The sequence below is a fragment of the Amblyomma americanum genome, chromosome 6, assembly GCF_052857255.1.
Source record: "Amblyomma americanum isolate KBUSLIRL-KWMA chromosome 6, ASM5285725v1, whole genome shotgun sequence".
NCBI classification, from domain to species: Eukaryota; Metazoa; Arthropoda; class Arachnida; order Ixodida; family Ixodidae; genus Amblyomma; species Amblyomma americanum.
In genome coordinates, this window is record NC_135502.1 from 112,374,532 (window position 1) to 112,396,041 (window position 21,510).

Genomic DNA, 21,510 nt, shown 5'->3' on the forward strand with positions numbered 1-21,510 from the left:
TTTTTATTTCAAATCAGAGCATTGCGAATCTATGTGCGTATGCCTGCACACAACATAAAGGATGGTAGGCATCTTGCAATGCATTTCACTATGTTGTTAGAAACTGTAGTTTTATGCATGTGCCAGCAAAAATAGGTTAAGTGGCATGTGTACAGGCAAACCGTTGGATAAATTGCATTTTTGACCTCAGCATAGGTTGCGAGTGAAAGAGCTCAAACTGATGCTAAAGCCCATAGTCTATAGCACCACAGCAATGTGCTCACCTCTAGCTAACGCTTCTGGTATCACTGAGAAGTCATACAGTAGTAGTCTCAAATCGTATTCTATTTTTTCACCAGTACTTAGGTTCCACCAAACAGTCTCGTACATTTCTCAGCACTTTCTCCAAATGTGCCATTTCTGTTGATAGCTTTGAAATGGCAGGAATTGAACGCCCACAAAATTTGCTAGAATTTCACAGATTTGATCCACACGGTAGTCTTAAAGGAGCACCGAGAACAGCTCGATATAATTTTTGGTATGGGTAAAAAGTGACTGTTTGGCTCCCTGTGGCTATGTTGATGTTTGTCTGGCAGCGAAAAACACATTTATTGCCAAGAAAATTGGATTTAGAAATGAAACTTCTTTTTCCCTACCACTAGATCCAAAATTGTGGCATCGAGAATGAAAAGGACTCTGTGATCCCCATTTGACAGTGTATACTGGTGCAGTATGGCCTTAGAGATCCATGTAAAGGCGGTTTTTATGTCATTACGGTTTTCTTGTGAAAATGACTGGTGGCAGCGACACCTGCACTTCATCTTTTGGATTTTTTTCACTTACAAAAGCTCCATTTTCAGTGAAAGATGCCTTTTTGTCATTTGAATGAAATAATCTATCGTTTCAGAACATGAAAAATTGACTAATTGGTTTTGCATATCCATATAGTATCGATACAGGCCTGCTTCAATTTGTTGTCAGTGTCCCTGTAAAGATTCCGGAATTTCAGACCATTTAATGCTTCTTGCCATGACAGCGGTACCACAATACGTCCATAACAATGCTCATAGGAACCAGAAATGAGCTATCCCCTTTGGAAAAGACCTCTCTCGCTAGCCATGCCTGACAGCACAACAGTGCACAGCCATGAGAAAGGAACTTACCCATGTAGCCTCCTCCGGAGTTCTTCTTCTTGTCGAGCGTGCCAATGTGCTCCTCAGAGATCTCCTGGGAGTTGCGTGATATGGGTGTGGCGGTCATGGCTGCCTCTGGGTTGCTGCTCTTGTCCATGGCCTTGAGTTCCATCTGATCATGGTGGATCCACAGGTCGGGTGGCTTCAGGTCCTTGGTTGCTCCCTTGCCCCCCTTGACGGCCGCACACTTCGCACTTGCATACCTGCATGTGCATGCACACAGTTGCGCAAAAGTCATCGACTGTATACCTCGATGCCACCAACATCCAAGTTGGTCCACTAATTCTATCCAGCTGGGACATCCTGCTCTGTGCAGTAAAAATAACATGCTGCATGGATCACGCCCACTGTAGGGCAAAGGCCTCTCCCAAGTCTCTCCAATTAACCCTGACCTTTGCCAGCTGCACCCACCGTAATCCTGCACTTGTTGTCCTCAACAATCTGCATGTCCAGTTTCACTCAAAATTATAAAAAAAATCTGTGCCTATAAATAACGCATGCATATTAGGTGATACTCAGCGGGTAAAAATAAACACATCATATTCTTTTGATTATGCTCAGGATGCCTACTTCGTATATGTTGATCACATGATAATTGTCAGCACTGCAGCTGTCAGCTGTACATGGTATGAAAGATGACCAAATCACATAGAGGAGCAGGTACACTCACGTCTTGCTGTTGACTGGCCCAATGTATCCCTGTCGTCGTCGGCACACCATATAGCAGATAACAACCAGGATAAGCAGGATGATTGCGAATCCAGACGCAATTGCTATGTAGAGAACATTGTTCGAGATCCCGCCACCTAAAAAATGAGGTTGCTTTGATTAGGTTCAATGCATTGTTAAGCATCTGACACTGCAGCTCTCATCATAGCAAAGAACTTGATGTCAACTCCAAACTGTTATTATAGGAACACTCAGGACAGATAGAAGTTGGCTTGTATTGATACAGTACCGTACTGTAGTGGCAAAGAGGCTACTTTTACTAAAAACGGAGCTTTCATAAGCTAGAAAAGACCAAAAAAGGAAATACAGATTTCGGCACCACTGGCCAATTCCACAAGCAAACTGAAATGGCTTCAAGAATTATTTTTGCATGCAGATCACCAAATCAAGGCTACACACTTATTCACTTCCAAATAATGATCATAGAGTTCGTTTTAGCCTTAACGTTGCGAGTTTGATTCGAGCGGTGAAGGAAAAACTGCTGCACTTCTAGATGGTATTTCCTCCGTGATAAATACACATTTGATGCTAAACCAACATCAACACAGTCACAGAGGTAAAAAAAACGAATTTTTATCAAGTACAAAATTGTATGAAGCTGTCCTTAGTGTCCCTTTAATGTTCACTGATAATGAGTTATGCAATTTATCACATATATTTGCAAAAAAAGTAGCTGGACTAATGAGTACTGAGCACATGCATAATTCAGATAAGGTACAATGAAAAAGGAAATAAAAATGGAGAAACTTAAGTCACAACTGATCATCACGCCATGCATCCTGCATATATAACACTTACCATTGCTGGTAGCTCCGGAAGCAACCTCAAAACCTAAATTTTGCCAACAAAACAAACAATCCACAAAATTAAACAAGCACATGAGCAAACAAAAAGGAATGTACAGGCATACATAACATGCAGAAAAGCAGAAGTGAATAAACTAAAACCCAGTTCGGAAACCATGCTTTATTTCAGAACAGAAGTACTGGATGGTGCAATTTTTGCTTGCATTTGCCTTTTTAACAACTGGGGTAGAAAGGTAAAACGATTTTACACACATACACGCATTACCTGGGCTTCCTTGTATGCATATGAATATTATCATGTGAGTAACAAGGTGTAAAAAAACATGCCACTAATATGTGTACAGTGCTTATGTCACTATCTAATTCATACTTCAAAGTAGATTGAGGCATACGTGCACATACCTACAGGTAAGCACTGTTTATTATGAGAAGCTATGTATAATGTGCATATATACCATTCTAAGTTCAGCTGCTTGAACTATACCTGACATAGACATTTCTTTAGAGCTGCAATATTATAAAGTAGTAGATACAGACAGTATGTCTAGGGCTTTTTGCAAAGCTGCAATAATTAAGCCACAGATGAAATAAAATGGAAACTTGGATAGCACATCTGGAATCTGTAGCAAGAAAAGCTTTGGGTTTCATGATCATGACCTCAGCTACACAAGTGCAATAACAAGTGCAATAATAGCGCATAAAAGAGTGCGTCCTTCGGCGAGTCGGTCAGTCATGACGAGCAAAGGCTACTACAAACATATAAACAAGGTCGAGAAGGGTACACAACAAGTGCATGCTTGTTGTGTACCCTTCTCATCCTTGCTTGTATGTGCGCAGTACCCTCTGTTCAGCACATGGCAATACTCTAACTGTCATCACATATACACTATTTCCTCATAACCTATTAATGTAAGCATCATGAAATAGTTTAAATGCAGTCAGTGCGCACCACCCGGTAACTTTCGTAGCACTGCAGTACAGCTGGTGACAGCTGACACGTCATCTAACAATAATTGCCTGCATTATGATTAAATCCATCTGCAAGTTTCTCAGTATCTTTATCACTTGATTTGAAGAAAATAGCGCCAGAGCATGCAAACCATGAAAAGACAAGGACGAGACACAAAGCGCTACACAAGGAAGACACAAAGGAAACTTGGCAATAGGTGTGTCAGCACCCCATCTGTTTCACTTTTTTCGTCCGAGTTCGAATTTTTAGATGCCGCCCTTAAATAATCTTTGTTAACTTTTTTGTTTTTGTTTTGGTTACCACTTGCTCATGTGTGCTCGCTGTGATGGTCGCTTAGGTTTCTTTACCTTTCCTGCTCTCCTCCTTCTTCTTTTTTCAGTGAAACGTCGCCATATAAAGGCGCTGCCTGGTTTCAATAAAATTAGTTGTGAGTTAGCGCTTTGTGTCTCGTCCTTGTCTTTTCGTGGTTTGCATGCTCTGGCGCTATTTTCTTCAAATCAAGTATGCACCAACTCGCCCAAAAAGAAGTGTTAATGCTTTATCACTGTTCTGATTATTTATAAAGTGTAGTGACTAGCGTAATGATGTACAAAGCTTCTTCATTATTGTTGCCATGATTCAATAAGCTACAGTGCACAATATGTCTTAAATGTCATTTCATATTTCAATTTCCTGCTTTCTTTAGAACAGGCCAGCGCATATGTCAGAAATTACATTTATTTTTGCATCATGTGCCTGAAAACTTTGTGCTCCCTAAAATCACATATGCCCCAATATTGCCAACAAGCTCCAACTTCCTTTTCGTTGCGGACTGTAGTGACTTGGCAGAATGCGAGAGAGTAGTATTTTTAGTTTGCTTAATCCAGCTTTAAAGAAAAAGTTAAAAATGATTCTAAAAAACAGCTATACCCTCTGCAAAATCAGATTGCCATAACGATCTGTAGATATTTAGCCTACATTTGGAGACCATTTGCTAAAATTCCCTTCCAATATAGATTCCAGGAGCCAACCACTCCTGTCACCATTTCTCACAGATGGTGCATTCATCAGTTTTGAACAGCAATTTCCTTAATGCCCTCCATTACTATGAAGTCACTAATTACACAAACCTGTGCCTGACCCATCACTACTGCTACATCTTTTCATGAGCTTCCACAGTCTAATATGGAATGCTAGATGAGTTTTCTGACATGCTGTTGAGTGATGTGCTATTACAGGATGCTGCTAACTATGCAAGATTACATTATGTCCTGCTGCTGAGCGGAGAAATTGTTCAATTTTCAAGTGCCAAACAAAAGTAGGTAGTTTTATCAATGAAACCAATTACTTTTATTACTAAAATATGTCTAAAACAGGAAGCAACTTTCCATGCACATTATAGATTCATCTGTTTATTAGAGTCTACACTACAGCCTTCAATCGCCAAGTTTGACATAATTGTTTAGCTTTTCACGTGATAAAGCATCACAAGCCAATGACAAGTGCTGAAACTGAGGCCAAAGCCAATGACAAGTGCTGAAACTGAGGCCAACTCGGAAGGAAACTGCGCCTCCTAAATGACTCACAGCCGAGCCAGGCATATGCAGGATATCTTTCAAAGCGGTTCAAATTTAGGGTGCTGAAACTTTAACCTTCATAATCATAAAAGTTCTAATTTTAATTACAGTGACAATGATAAAAGCAGCTTTGCGATTTTCATATTGTGTTTCGCAGCTATATATGACCATTTCCTAAGCACCCAAGTTTCACTGGAAATTTACAGATATTAGACATTTTTAGCCTACCGGAGACTACTACCAGAGAGGTATACTGGTTTACCAGATGCCTCTTGCGCATGTGCAGGGGCAGCACGCATGTCACTGCACATGTGCGGGGGGCATCTGGTGAACTGGTATGTGTCTCCGGTAATACACCTCCGGTAGTATGTCTCCGGGAGTATGCCTCTGATACTAGTATGTCTCCGACAGTACGTCTCCGGGGTGCTATAAACGCCTATTGAAAAAAAAACTCTGAGACAGCTTGTGACCCCTTGACAAGCACCTTCACGACTGTCATAGCTAAACATTTTCACTGTTTATAAGCACTTTGAGCTTATACTTGAAAGTGTCATTAGCAGTTTTGTGACCTTTGGCAAAACCAGCTTTGCTACAAGTGCACATTTTCATTTCCATGTTTTCCTTTTATTTCCAATCAAATTGAGGTGCCCACGTCGTAGCATATACAACAAACAAATGCCAAGTGCTTGTGGCCATATGGGAGCAGACCATGCAGTGCCATGCTACAGAAGATGGTGCATGACTGGGAGAAGGAAGCCTCGCAGGAGTGACACCCACACAGGGCGATGCAACATACTCTTGCCTGTGTGGTAGACCACTTCAGAGGACAGTGGGCCATAGCCCTTGCTGTTGCGGGCTTGGATCTTGAAGTGGTAGCTGGTGTCTGCAGTGAGGCCCTTGATCACCGCCGTCATGCGGTCGCCCACCACTACTTCCACGACCCAGTCTGTGTCCTGCTGAGTGTTGTCCGCTGTGTACAGGATCACGTATCCTGCTCGGCAAACAGGAGAAAAAATAAAAGCGCAGAAAGGCTGCTGTCAGTGCATACCCAGCTACAGTGTCTAGAAGAGTAAAAAACGAACTGAAATCAAACCACCGACGGGCTTTCTTGGGGTTGATATTCAAACACTGCCCAGCGCAGAAGGACTGTGATCCAATCCTAGACAGATATGCTTAACTGTGCTGAAGGGCTTAATACAGTTAATGATGCTTTATGACATCAAATTTTTTCATAGTTTCTTCAAAAGTGGGCAACATAGCTACTTATGAAGAAATTGTGAAGCAGGAAAGTAATCTCTTTTAAAATCACCTAGGTGTAACTTTACCAGCACACATCTTAAATTTTGTTATTTTTTTTTACCAGAAACCTTGTCAGTTACAGACAGCCAAAAAAAAAACAGGAACATGATGGCAATGCTAAACTTTGTAATGAAACTTTTTTTTACCCCAAATAGATTGTACATGAACCGCTGAAAATATTTCTATTGCGTGCTGACAAAAATAAGGCTGTCAATGCCAATTACAGTAGACCCCAATTAAGATGAACTCAGTTAAGATGAACTTGGTTAAGATGAACTACTGGATAAGACGAATGAAATGAGAGCATTAGGTTGCTTTCCTATAAACTGAATGCAAAAAAAAAATCCACTTAGGGCAAACTGTTTCCCACATCCTGTGAGCAAAGGCACAGGATAGCGCTTTTGAGGGTGAAGATAGCGAAGGCAGGGTGGGGTGCCTTCCCTATGGGTGCGTGCCGGCCTGCACGCGGTGATGCTATCTTACGAGCCCGGACCTCAGAATCACGCGTGCATCATGTGCTGTGTGTTGCCTCCAGAAGACAAAGAGGCATGTAGGCACAGCATATCCGAATTTTGCCCCGACATGGCATTACAGCACAGGTTTTCATGGCCCAGAGATCTCGCATGGCCTCATGTCAGCATCAAGTTCACATCACCTGCAGCGGACGGAGTTCACATCACCTGCAGCTGTGAGGTGCATATGCTCGTATACCTGATAACAGCTGTGCTGCAGAAGGAGTGAGATAAGAGAGAGAGAAAAAGATGGCCATTTGCTTTTAGAGCCTGTACCACAAGACTAGCTAGCTGGGCACCTTAGGTGCAATTCAAGCTGTTGGAAAAGCAATAAAAACAAAAAAAAAAACACACACACACACAGTGGCCACCGCAGTACTTTAGTGGTTTTCAAACGGTACTTTAGTGGTCTCCAAAATGACCACTGAATTGCAAGTTGCATTGTGCCTAAATTCATTTTAACTGAAACTAATTCACATTGGATACAATGGCGTTACAGTGGGAAATTTTAGCAAGAGTTCTTTTACCTGAAGACCTGTAGCTGGTTGTACAAGTGGTAGTTTACTGTCGTTTGGCAGGAATCACATATTGTGTAACTACATCATGCACACAAGCTCTAACTGATATGCGCACCTAAAGAATATATATATATATATATATATATATATATATATATATATATATATATATATATATATATATATATATATATATATATATATATATATATATGTTCTTGGTGCTTATGGGGAAGTGAATTTTGGAAGCAGATGGTTCTTTAGGTGCGCAGATCAGTTAGAGCTTGTGTGCATGATGTAGTTACACAATATGTGATTCCTGCCAAACAACAGTAAACTACCACTTGTACAACCAGCTACAGGTCTTCAGGTAAAAGAACTCTTGCTTGCACCGGACGCGATATTCGGAGGTCGTGGGTTCGGGTCCCACCGGCGGCATGGTTGTTTTTTCTGCTGCTTTATAAGTAATTTTATTTAAGCGATTTATTAATCTAAGTATTATTATCCCACTGATAAGTATAACACATAAAAAAATTAATTAACGTTCCCCTATGCACCTTGGTTTCGGTGACTGTTGGCTCCCTTCATAAATTTGTCAAACGGGCCCCTCATTTCATTTAACTTGTCTGCTAATAGCTTAACGAGGGTCTCGGTTCTGGCAGTCTTGATGCCATAGGTAGCATAAGAGGGCTCTCGCACGGTTTCCGCCCTCGCCGTTAGATGACGTTGTACGTCACGCTCGCGGTATTACAGGACGTGCTACGTCCGCCGCTATGGTCGAGGGTGGCGCTGGTGAACACTCTCAAGGCTCGCTTACACCCAGTAAACATAAATACCCACGAGAGCAGCACATTGGACAGCCGTCGCCGTAGCTCAGTTGGTAAGAGCACCGGACGCGATATTCGGAGGTCGTGGGTTCGGGTCCCACCGGCGGCATGGTTGTTTTTTCTGCTGCTTTATAAGTAATTTTCTTTAAGCGATTTATTAATCTAAGTATTATTATCCCACTGATAAGTATAACACATAAAAAAATTAATTAACGTTCCCCTATGCACCTTGGTTTCGGTGACTGTTGGCTCCCTTCATAAATATATATATATATATATATATATATATATATATATATATATATATATATATATATATATATATATATATATATATATATATATATATTGTCGGCGCGAGCGGACGCGTCACTCGTGGCTCCACTCTTCGCCAGTGGGGCGAGAAATTATTCTCCCACTCATCAGGACTACAATTAAAAAAAAATAGAAACATTCCCCTGTGCACCTTGGTTTCGGTGACTTTTGGCTTCCTTCATATATATATATAAATATATAATCTCTTTGTGCATGACCACCCCATTATATCTGTAGGGAAGAAGAGGTGCCAGCTCACTACCACAGCCATACCTGTAATCATGCCATTCTGCTGCTTTGGAGGCTGCCAGTGAAGATTTACAGTGGTTGGGGAGTCTTCACTTGGAACCACAGTCAGGTCTCTTGGGGGACTTGAAGGCGCTGGGATGAAAACAACAGCATATCTCGTTAGGAGTGCAAGTGAGAGTATTGTTTACATTGCACTCCCCCACTAATTAATTTAAACCATTTGGTTATTACATAACTGAACCATTTTAAAGCAGCGATAATTTGACGTGTTGTACAGTGTCTTCAGGAACACTGAATCCAGTCATTTGTGGTAATATAGCTCTCAGTTTTAGAAGGAACCTTCAAACTGTGAAAGAAACCACAAGAATATGAGACTGCGTGACTGGGTTACAGCACTATCAGAATGCTCACAGCTTTGAGTGTTGCCCGGTGTCTAAGTTGTCACTGCCTGCAAAGTACAGCCAAGCATGTGTGTTCCAGTTCAATTGGATGGAATGTTTTCCTTACATTGCTTAGAATGTTATTTCATGGCACCACGAAATTCATTCCAAGAACGGAACAACACAATTCACAGCTCAGAGCTCTTACTGCCAGCTACAAGCTGCTGGTATTCACTTCACACCATATGTGTACAAGAGGGCCACCCACTGTGGGACCAGGCCTGTCTAGCTCAAATTTCCACTACATTGTTAGGGTTGGATGTCAAATTCTGTCCGAGTTATGCACCCCTTACTTCCCACATTTCCCAGCTGAACTACACATCTTTGCAACGTAAGAAAATTAAAGTTTCATATTTGATGTTTATAATAATGTAGTAAGATCATGCATTCAATTGCATCATCACTATATTTCTCCTTTCTCACACTCTTTTATTGAATTTCACATGCCTTGGTTTTCACATCTAAGCAAGGACGCATTATGTTCTGTTTGCAGTTTTCTCAGCTGTCTCTTTTCAGTTTGCTTAAACTGTGTGTTTATTTCAAGTTTTAAAAGCAATAATGATAATAATGTCTCTTACGTAGATGTTCGCGTTGTACATGACTTCTTCTAAATTTAGACAAAAGGAAAGAAAAATGAAGTCGATTTTTCATCAGGATTTTTGCTGATGTGTCAGAATAGTTTCATCATTTGTAGAAGTGCTGGACTGTCTCATTAGTTAGTTGGATATGATTCCCGCGGTGCTGATCGTGGTGGAGCACGTTTATCAATATACCAGTGAGAATTGCCTGTAGCAAGCTCTGAACACGGCCATATCGGTAATGGGTTTGCATTCCACAAAATATGCAGTGACTCACGGCTCTCCTGCGTGGTGTTGAGGACGTCCATGCTGTAAGCACTCTCACGGCGACCCTTGACCACCTTGACAGCAAATTCATACAGGGTGTTGGGCCGCAGGTCGTCGATCATGCAGTTGAGGTTGGTGGAGTTGAAGTAGCGGTACTTGGGCTGCCCATTGGCCTTGTAGCGGACCGTGTAGTAGCGGTTGTCCGTGATCACCTGGCTGCTGGGCAGTGTGCTGTCACTCCAAAAGAGGACCACCGTGTTGGGGGACAGCACGATGGCCTTGAGGCCCACGGGTGGCAGCATTGGGACCAAAGGCTCAGGAGCTGAGAAAGAGCATGAGAAGGTAATATGAAAACCTTGACAGCAGCAGAGTGCAGGTGTAGCAAATAAATCGAAGGCTTATGCTTTGTTTAGAGATTATGCATACTGTATAATAAAAAACAGATGTACAGGATGCACTACAATCTCGGAGACTCTACAGAAGTGTACAACTCTCATGGACAACTTTTCTGTTCATTTCAGACCGTGTTAAAATTAGGCCAGAGAAAACTTCCAGATTATGATTAAAACTTGAGATTCTAACCATGCAGTAAGCTGCACAGCAGCAAAGTAAAGACAGGTGTAGTTCATGCTTGCACCTTTCTTCAGTGTTAAAACTAGGCAAGAATCCTACATAAGGCTTAGTTTCCATTAGATACGGAAACAGAAAGTGAAAGATGTGCTCTCACATATGCCGCAGGACCCAATGCTGTTCAGTTTTGAGACTGCAAAGATTTCTTCATGTCCTGTCAATATCATATATAATGCTTTTTGTTCATTGGATTCCCTGGTTTTTATCAAAGATGTCAGAGATTGCAATACTGGCCTGGCTACTGCAATTTTATTCACTTCAAATCCAAACTGAGAAGTGGTACTGCTACGATCTTCAACACTTAATAAGGGTGAGATCTGTTAGTCACCTTAAAAGTGAACTCCGAGATAGCAGATTATTTAGCAAGTAAAGATGATTATATTATTAGCATAAACAGCAAGAAGAAGAAAGAAATAGAATAACCGGATGCACACTTTGTTCCTTGTTGTGTTTAGTGAATTTCTGCAGTCATCATTTACCAATTGCCAATGCTATATATAAGCAATGTGTGAATGGATAGAAGTTTGCATGGTGTGTGCCTAAGGTTTCTACAATGCAGCAAGAAATAAACACCAATCATGTAAAAAAATTTCCAAAAATCTCGCATGACACTTACTTGATTCAATTAGCGTTTTGACAGTTTCATAAATTGGCTGACCATCACCAATCTGGTTGAATGCGCGTACGCTGATCACATACTCATTGGAAGGCTCTGAAAATATAAGAAGAGGCACTATTGGGTACCTTTATCAATATTTAAAGAATATTGAATGCAGTATTCTGAGGTCAGTTTACACATCAGCACAACTGCAAGAACTAAAATTCTGTCGAAACATATGAAGTTACGCACAAAAAACCACAAAAAGCACAGAAGTTCAATTTATATAGAATAAAGATTATTTAAGGCCCTCCAGATGCATTTAACGATGCTTGAATTTCATACAAAATTGCTCTTTGCTTCCTGGGCTGCAACAGTGCGTATAAGCACAAACTAAGAAGTAATTGCTTTAGCAGTATTTTCAAGGAACTTTAAACTGCATGCTTTTGCTTTGATGCCAACAATTCAAAGCGCATTTTGCACCATGCAGTTTGTTTTCAGTTCAGTTTTTGTATAAAGCAGCATAAATAGGTGTCTTTGTTAATGATTTAAGAAGCCTTTTGCCCACATATCATAACCACAAATAAATCATGATGTGAATTGCCCTCAGTGATAGAAAGTCGCTGCCGCTCACCCATCACCACCTTGAATAAAAGACAACAGGTTAGCTCAGAGCTGCCTGCAACAAGCAAGTCACAGAAAGACTCTTCTAATTCCAGGAACTTAGAAATACAAAATTCTCGCTTGAGAATGCTTTCTATGATCTTTCTCGTTACTCTTTGACAGATGATGCAGACAAAAGGCTAACATTATGATGGTGAAAACTTACACAGAATTGAAAAAAAGTAAGGCTGCACCAACCAAAAGACTAATCAAATGATGTTTTGGCTCCCACATGTACTAGAGTCTGGTTCGCAATGAAATAGCGTTGCTTTAAGTATGATTCATAACAGGGCTCAGAAATCTTGCGTACGCTGGTGGACAATTTTCATCGTTGAGCTGAGTATTTTTGCCACTGACTGTGTAATCAACGACTCGAGAGGGAGCCGTGATGTCATGCTCATCTCCCTCGCAAGCACAAACATCTGTGTCTTAACTTGTGCCTTAACCCCCTAAAGGACACATTTTTCTTTTCAGAAATGGTGTCAAAATGTTCTGTACCCATTTTGCCATCTCTCGAAAAACCTAAAAAATGCTTTGGATGAGCCCTACCCACCTTAAAGCAGACACAGAATGCCAGTAAACACACAACGAGCTGGACTCATCAAGAGCCAGAAATGACAGTCGGCTTATGATGAGCCTCACTTGTCCAAGTCTGCTAGGGGATAACCCTGGCAGTACAATATAAAACAGTTTCCGGGAAGATCAACAGAGCAAACTCACGCAAGTTTTCGATGGTGTAGTAGCGCTGCTTCCCATTGAGTACCTTGGTGTAGACGTCAGGTAGACCTATACCCCAGCCAATGGTGTAGCCACGAATCATGATGTCTAGGTTTCGTGGGGGTGCCCAGCTCACAAATATGCTCGTTGAAGTTGGCTTTGCACGCAGTCCACTTGGCTGATCAGGTACTCGTGATTCTGAACAAGGGGCAAAGGAAAGCACAAGCATGAGCTTTGTCGTTATATCACAGATTTCATCCCCATGCTCTGTTCAGCAGAGAGTGATAAACAGCTAACAAAAGCTCACTGAAAACCTGCCCACGTTCTCGCACAATGTTTGATGGAGGCCCTTCATGTTATGTACAGGCCCAGCTTCCACCAAGCTCTCAAAAACTCAGCAGATCCAGTCTGGCATAGTGTCATCCTATTCTAGCTCACACCAGTTCGAGAAAAAAAGAAAAGTATCAACAGCCAGACAAGCATAATACCACATGGTCACAGAAAGAACATCCTGTTGTGCTACTGAAATGAAACTGCTCAGTCAGGAGTGCAATGGAAAATTTAAGAGAGAGTGTAGCACGTGTACATAAAAAAATTTGTAGTCTATCAAATCATTCAGAGTATGTACAGGTACGAAATTCATTGCAGGTGAAGCGCAGTGCATTCTAGGATAGATCATAGATATTACTGGTAGCTGCACTTGGGTATTCTCCTGGTCCCTGAGCCCCTGCCTTTATGCAATTGTGTTCTTCAAGCAGGGCAGTGTGCTTAGTCTCTCTGGCTGCTTTTGCAATTTCAGAAGCTGCTTATCTTAGCAACGTGCCTGGCTTCCCTCACTGCTTTTGGTGCTGTAAGTGCTCTCATGTGCAGCCAAAAAAACACGTGTGCAGCCAAACAAACACCTGTGTAGCAAAATGAATTTAAATGACAGCTGGGGTGGCATGAAATGCTAATGCCAATCAGAATGTTTATTTGGAAACTATGGGTAGGGGGTGCAAGGTGTGGTAGTTAGGGCATAGGATAGGTGTCATATATGCACACCATGCACGTCCGCTCACCCATCCATATGAGGTGGGCGCCCAGCATAGCAGGTGCAGAGAGGGATAGTGTGAAGGTAGGGCGTTGGGGTGCGGCACTGACAGTGTTAGAGAAGTCTGGTGCACTAAGCACATGCGGTGTGGGAGGTTTGAGATGGAATAGGGTGTGGTGTGCCACCACTAACACAATTCCACCAAATGTGGCCCATACAGATGTCGCTGTAAAAACCCAGTTGTTTGCAGTAAGGGCTTAATAGTGAGTGCTCAGCTATTACAAATTAGAGCAACTTGACAACAGTTTGGATAAAGTCAGGCAAGTTGGTGCAATATTATGTTAAAAAAACAGTGCATAGGAAAACAAGATGAAGGAAGAAACTGAGATAGTTTGTCTATGTCCTGTCTCTGTTTTGTTTTTTCATATGTTGATAAAGCAAATAAGTTCTAACAACCTGCCTGCAGAGGTTTAATGTCACATGTTGCATTAGATAGAGTAGATACACAATACAGAGTGTGCAGACTTCAGCATGGTGATAAGCTCGGGCAGCAGAACTTTCAGTAGTTCTAGTCATGTTTTCAGACTTACCATCAAGGTCATTTTGATATGTCTCCACAGTCATCCAATCCGTGGCAGGTCCTGTCCCATTTACAGACAGTGCAGCAATTTTCACACTATACTGAGCACCTTTCTCTAGACCTGAAAAGAATAAAGTTATGACATGAATAAACAAAATCGAATGAATTAAGATGTAGGCACAACTGGAAAAAGCAGTGAGCCAGGATTCATGATTTAGTAAACATGCTGGAAATATACATACCTTGACCCGGGCTCATCAAAAATCAGTTGCTCTGTACAGAAATAAAACTGGTGCAACGTTCTTGGCACTTTATCATTTTTTCTTGCTGACTATCACAAGTAACCGTAATGTACTTGCTAATTCAAGAGATTTATTATAGAATCATAAAGTTGCGCAGGACCAAAATAATCACCAAACAGCACGACTCCCCACAGAATAAAATCTTGAAGGCTCTCTTTTCATGCTCTGCATATACTGTGCAGAGCATAAAAGAAGACAGGGCCGTGGGAACTTTAATGATTTGACAGAAATGACAGACACCTGAGCTTTGGTGCCCAACAACAGCAGAGGAAATTTAAAAGGACAAATCATGCTATGCAGCTTCTGCAAAACAATCAATGTGTGCCGCGACCAGATCCGCACTGAAATTTCTTGACTAGTGAAACTTTACTGCTACCATGATCAACTGTAGCAACAGAACCCCATGTTAACTTTCAAAAATAAAAAGTGCCTTCCGAAGGACTAGAAACTCAACAGAAAGCACACAAGAACTATGGTATTCCCATGTGCTTACTTTTTCCAGTTCTCACTTCCTGAAGCTTCTAGTCAGTAGTCTGTTTTAAGCACGAAGCGAAACCAAAAACTCGATGCTCGAACCAAGTAAATGAACAATTTTAATCTCTTTTCTTTACAATGAGAGATCAAAATTCTCTGGCACAGAAGTACTTCTGGAAATTCATGTCAGTCATATCTGCCTTGATGTTGTACAACTTAGCGATTATGAATTTCATAAACCCTTGTTGGTCTTGAAGACCTGCATAGCAATCTTGCATCCCCACATATATGCAACGCCAACTCAAGAATATTGTGACTGCACACCTTGGGTTGGTGTGCAGCAATATACTAGTGGCAAATAAGAACCATAAATGCAATCTGGAAGCAGTGGTAACATTAGCATATGAGGAGCATCTATGATTTCACGAACTGCACATGTTACAATGCAAGTGCCCACTCTTCAGCGGCAAGCCATTGCAAAATGGGACCACAGTGGCCATGTGTCCTGTTGGAACAACCCAGTGTACTTGGTGAAAGAGCACACATACTAACCTGACAGGGCATACAGCCTCCTGTTCCCATCGGTGGTTATGGTGTCTCCTCTTCGGCTGCCCTTCAGCTTGTACCTGATCTTGTAGCCTGTTATGATGCCATTCTGGGACTCCTTTGGTGGGGGCTCCCACCTGATTATAATGCTCTGTGGTGATGGAAAAACAGGAGCTGTGAGAATTTAAACATTTACAACAAATTTCATAATGTAAGCACATACAGCAGCCTGCAGTGAGCAACTGTTTGTTTAGTTTAGAACCCTGCTGAGGGCGTCAACACTCCTTTTTGTGCAAAAGACAAAATGATGGATCACTCCTACTCTCGTAGTCTGATTTATTGCGGATATTAGTATTAAGGGTAAAATATTCGACTTTATTAAGAGCCTTTTGATATCTATGCTCTCCTATTGGAACCCCAATGAACAGCCTCATGAAAGAACACCTAATTTGTACAGTTTTAAAATTGTTACAGAGTGTAGCATAAATGTGAAGCTGTCTTTAAGCTTCATAGAGCGAAGCTCAGTTAAAATTTCATTGTCAAGTTTTCTCTCGAGCTGCAAGTGCACTTGTAGAAACAACACCTGAACACCAGTTATGTCAGCACTGTCAAATGAATATGTCACAGGTGGGCTACTTACTGTAGAGCTTGCAGCTTCCAGGCTTACATTTTGTGGTACATCAGATGGAGCTGAAAAACAAAGGTATTACAGCATATTTGCCGTGAAAGTGAGTAAAACATTTCAAAAGCTATGTTTTTGTTAAGCAAGCCCATAAGAACAGTCCGTATGAGGAAATAATACATATGAAACAATCTAGTCTCATCAGCTCCATCAGTTTTATGCAACTCACCATCTGAGAAAGTTCGAGCAAGGGTTTCCTCAGAGCTGATGCCTGAGCCATTCTGATTAACAGCTGTGATCCAAATGTTGTACTCCGTGTACTTCTTGAGGTTCCTGAGGTGGTACCACGTCTCCGTGGTGGTCACTCGCTTCTCTTCTTCCTCAGTTGTGCCAGTCTCCTGGTACGAAAGCTGGTAGTGCTGAACCACTTCCCTGCGGCTCTCCGGTGGCTCCCAGTAAACACGTATCGCTGTTGGCGACACTGGAATGGCCTTCAAGCTGCGTGGTGGCCCTGGGATACTCACTGATGAATGGAAAAAACAAAACAGGAAGCAATAAATATGCTTCAGCAAAATCACCTACAATGCTTCCCTCATTGCACTTCCCTCATGTAAAATGTCACATGGAAGTGCAATGTCTGTATTGCCAGTTCACAACTTTGCGGTGCCCTTGCATGCTTCTCTGCTTACTTTACTCATCCCCAAACTCAACAAGCCACCCTCCCTCTCTGCTCTCAGGCCCATGTAGCTCACCTCCTGCTTGGGCAAGCTATACTAGCGAGTCATGCAAACATGCCTGCAAAACTATATTGAGAAACCATAATCTCTTTCCCCCTGTTATGCTCGGCTTTCAACCAGATCTTTTCACGCAAGACGCCTTTCTTCTCCTCAAACACAAAGTCCTCACGGGTATACCTCCTGGTGGAGAGCCCCTCTTTAATTCTAACACTTGACATTATGGGCGCCTTTGACAACATTTCCCACTCTGCAATCCTAGAAAGTCTAAATTAGATATAGTACTGCGGATCTCGCATCTTCAAATATATCGCCACCTTCCTCACTGCCCGCACCGCCACGATAGGTATCGGATCTACTAGATAGTCTCCCTCCCAAGCACCTGAGAAGGGCACTCCACAAGGTGCTGTCCTATCACCAGTACTATTCAATATAGCCATTGCCCCTCTCGCCCACAAGCTCTCTACACTCTTCTACATCGGATATACCATCTACACAGATGACATCACCATCTTAAGTTCTGACTTAAGTATATATTTTTAAGTGCCAGAAGAATATAAGTGTCAAAGAAATTTTCAAAAACGGCACTTAAGCCCCAGGGCTTTTAGATGTAAGTAGGCACCATGGGAATGAGGCTAAGCAAACATTTATGCATATCTAATAAATTTATGAACAAAGAGCAGCAGTGCCAAAACAGCACTGCTAATACATGGTACAAGTCTCAAGTCACATTTTAACAACAATAAAAAGTTTTTTTGGTTAGCTTTGGAGAACTATTATTATTTGTCTGGCCACAAACACGGCCATCACCATAGTAGCGCTAGTGCACGTAGCCCTGCTCCTGTCAACATCGTAAGTGTGTCAACATCATGAGTGTGGCAACATTTAACCTTGGAAGTCTTTGTGATATTAAAGTTGCAACACCCTTAAATTATGATTTTGTTCCGTCCAAGAGCTATGCCCACAGTGAGTTACTATGCCCACAGTGAGTTATGCCCACAGTGAATTAAATTGAATATGTTGCTAATTGTAAAGATTAGGCACGAGGCAACACATATGCTCACATTTAGATGAGCATAAGCTCAAAAGTGAGCCAGCTGTAGTGGTTTGGTACATACAAGATATATTCACTTGAAATCAAAATTCTGAGAATGTTGGTACTCTCTGACAGAAGTCTTCTCCACATTTCTCAGTGCACTGTCTGTGCATGGCTCACCTTCAGGATTTGTTTCCACCTCCAGCTCCGGTGAGCTCTCTCCAGGTCCATGTTCATTATAGGCCACTACGCGGAAGTAGTACTTGGTGGACGGTCGCAGGCCCTGGATGATGATCTCCTCCAGACTCTGCCTTGTTGTGTTGAGGACACGTTCCCTGTAGCAACATACAGACACGATAATGCTCCGTAATGGGCATAAGTATCATGGACTGCTGTAACAAACACTTGGGTCTTCAAAAATGTAGTCACAGTGGCATTATGTTACATAACAAAGTTCACAGTATTCAGCATAATAGGCAATAATAACCTGAAGAAGTCAAAACTTTGTTAACATCTGCTGTGAATATATTTTTCAGAATTCATGCATCACTATTCCCACATCCTGAGTTCAGTCAAGGAGGTGCCACTACCTGCACACCAGCCTTTTCTCCTGAGTGCTTCACTTCTAGAAAGACAGTGATCAAAGAAGCACAGGAATTGCAATAATTGTTGCCATTACAATCAGCTAAGTCGGTATCTTGCATAATCATGAGACAGCCCACTGAGACAGCCCACTTAAGGGGGCATGTGGGGCTAAACTACCGATTTTCGGAAAAAAAATTGTGTTTTTTAAGTTTCAGCTGTTTTGGATTGCTGGTTTAATGAAGAATATTCTCACCAAGTTTGGTTGTTATCTGAGCAGTAGAAAAGAATAAAACTAATTCTTTTCACGAGGCAGCGGCACGCATTTGCCATCGAAGGCGTCTATGAGGCGCTTCTCAAGACGCGGCCACAGTGCAAACAAAAAAAAACAAACGCGAAGTGAATGCTCACGTTAGAACGTTTGTTTTTTCACACTTTTTCGTCACAGAAGACCTTTGTTGAGAATTCGCAAGGCCCCTAACAGAAAACTAAGAAATAAAGGCACATTGCTGGCTGCACCAACTGCAGAGTGGATGGCATACCGAAATGAGAGCTCAGATTGGCGGAAATATACCATGTGACCACCCAACACTGTTCTCACGCCATTCGAAGTTGCTCCCGCTTTGGTTGTGTTGGACGCTTGCTATCTGTTACCTTTTCTTCCTTCTGTGAGTTTATTGTGATCAGAGGGTGGCCGGTGGTGTTACCGGAAGATGCCCTCGATGAAGGCTTCGACTTGGAGAAGCTTCGACAATCGAAAACGCACCACAAAAGTGAGAGGCCTACACTGCACGGGCGATCGCCAGCAAGTGAGCGTCTGCTTGTGCGTTCGCCAGGCCCAAGCCTACCGCCGAAAACCGACGCGAACCCTTCGAGCTGCGATGATGGTTCATCGCCCAAGACCGAATCTGCGCCACTAAGAACCGTGGAGACTAGTTGCGGCAGCCTTGGCTTTACTGGAATTTAATGAGGGCACACGTGGCATCAAGAGAGTGTTTGACAAACTGGAACTGGAACATGAAGTCCAGGCGATGAAGCACGTCTAGCAAGCAAGCCGATCAAAGTATTTCACGAGTGAACGCAAGGGTGATGGCCAGCTTTAAAGTTGAAAAAAAAGAAAAAAAGCTTGAAGCATTTGCCACAGAGCAGCACCGTTTTGAAGAGGAGGGCCCGACCTATGGAGCAGGATACTTTGAATAATTTTTTTCTGCCCCAAAATAAAATAGAATATTTTGAAATCTTTGAAGTCATTTTTCTCAGTTTGCACTTTTTGGGAAAACAAAACCGTTAGGAAAAGTATCATTTCTAAACTGCATCAATGAAAGCTGCTTTCAAGATGGCTTCTCGACTGAAATTTTTTCAGGAACAAGATGAGGTGCTTTTCAGGTAGCTAAATATTATTTAACATGCAATATTTTGAGATGTCTGACATATAATGACAACAAAAAAATTGAACTTTGTTTTTAGAGTGATGATATTTTTACAGAAATGGCTAAAAAATATGCGACTGGCCTTATCCTGCACAATAAACCATCTAAAAGGTATCTAATGACAAACAATGTATATCTCCATTATTTTTGAAATTATAGTTTTCCTAAGCTGACACATCTAATTGCTCAATATAACAGCTAGAACTTTTTTCTGTTTGAGCTAGGGAGTTGAAATTTAGAATATAGTCTAATGAGAAGAAGATACACCACCCCTGAAAATTTCATCACATTTGGTGGAGTAGGGCATCTCTCATAGCCTGAGTAGCTTTGGGACGTTAAACCCCATAAACCATAAACATTTGGCGCAGTAGTTCAAAAGTTGACTCTTCAGCCTGGCATCCCGCCTTAAGACTACAGAAGCCATTGGTTTTTTTTTATTAATCCTTGATGCTTGCAAAATAAAGAGACAACATTTGGCCAGCCATTGGCGACACCTGGCATATACTAACCGACTGGATCCTTCCTCCCTGTAGTAGACAGAGTAGGCCAGGATGTGGCCCTCCACTTTCTCCGGGACACTCCATGAGAGTGTTGCAAAGCGCGTGGACACAAGGCGTGCCGTCACATCACGCGGTGCTGACGGGACATCTTTGCTTCGCTGCAGTTCACCTGAGGTTTCCAGGAAGGGGGTAGTGAAAGCAGCGTGGGTTGCAAGACGAGGAGACTCTGAGTTAGCAAAGCATGTCAGCAGTGGGCCAGCCAAGAATGTTGGTAAAGAGTTAGAGTTTTATTGTGGGTGCAGCAATAGACTCATAGGAATGTTAAATGCATTTAGTTTTGTTAGAAAGAAAGGAGGAGCAAGGAGAAAGAGCATCATCAGAAAACAGAAAGTGAGTGGTGTAAGTGGAACAGAAAATCCAGGCATATAGATGTTCACGTGCAATGAAAATGTAAGATTACAGACAGCAGAGAAATGGCAAAGCAAAGAAGACAGCAAAGATGGGGACAAAAACAAAAGCGAAAATTGTGAGCAAATTTGCCAATGTTCCCTACTGGTGGGCTGTTATCTCTGAAATCAAGCACTTAAACAAAAAAGAGACTGATAATTAATATCGAACTTTTCAATATTCAGCTTGCAACAAAGTATACAAGACCAGCATTTCATACATGTATTGTGCAGTGCCAGTAAAATGTGAGAAGACAGTTTTTTATTTATCTAAACGCCAGACATAGTCTTGCTCTTTGTACAGGTATGTATTGCCATAGAACAATGGATGCAGAAACTATCCCCAAGTAATCATAGCATTATGAAGTGTGAAGAAATGTTT

At 41.8% G+C, this 21,510-nt stretch overlaps 1 protein-coding gene across 9 annotated transcripts in view; it reads right to left on the reverse strand.

Annotated features, from left to right (window-relative positions):
- The window catches only part of fra (neogenin protein frazzled), a 503,762-nt gene that overhangs the window by 18,465 nt on the left and 463,787 nt on the right, over nucleotides 1-21,510 (reverse strand). For 3 of the 9 annotated variants that reach the window (XM_077627839.1, XM_077627833.1, XM_077627834.1), the window contains exons 8-21: nucleotides 20,692-20,908; nucleotides 18,351-18,505; nucleotides 16,630-16,923; nucleotides 16,419-16,468; nucleotides 15,785-15,929; nucleotides 14,467-14,577; nucleotides 12,850-13,044; nucleotides 11,485-11,580; nucleotides 10,249-10,560; nucleotides 8,978-9,085; nucleotides 6,030-6,224; nucleotides 2,700-2,732; nucleotides 1,843-1,978; nucleotides 1,143-1,375 (exon numbers count right to left, since the gene is read on the reverse strand). In XM_077627839.1, coding sequence (XP_077483965.1) covers nucleotides 1,143-1,375; nucleotides 1,843-1,978; nucleotides 2,700-2,732; nucleotides 6,030-6,224; nucleotides 8,978-9,085; nucleotides 10,249-10,560; nucleotides 11,485-11,580; nucleotides 12,850-13,044; nucleotides 14,467-14,577; nucleotides 15,785-15,929; nucleotides 16,419-16,468; nucleotides 16,630-16,923; nucleotides 18,351-18,505; nucleotides 20,692-20,908 — 2,280 coding nt within the window. The remainder of the gene's footprint in view (nucleotides 1-1,142; nucleotides 1,376-1,842; nucleotides 1,979-2,699; nucleotides 2,733-6,029; nucleotides 6,225-8,977; nucleotides 9,086-10,248; nucleotides 10,561-11,484; nucleotides 11,581-12,849; nucleotides 13,045-14,466; nucleotides 14,578-15,784; nucleotides 15,930-16,418; nucleotides 16,469-16,629; nucleotides 16,924-18,350; nucleotides 18,506-20,691; nucleotides 20,909-21,510) is intronic. The other 6 variants (XM_077627836.1, XM_077627840.1, XM_077627838.1 and 3 more) reach the window with 5 other exon arrangements.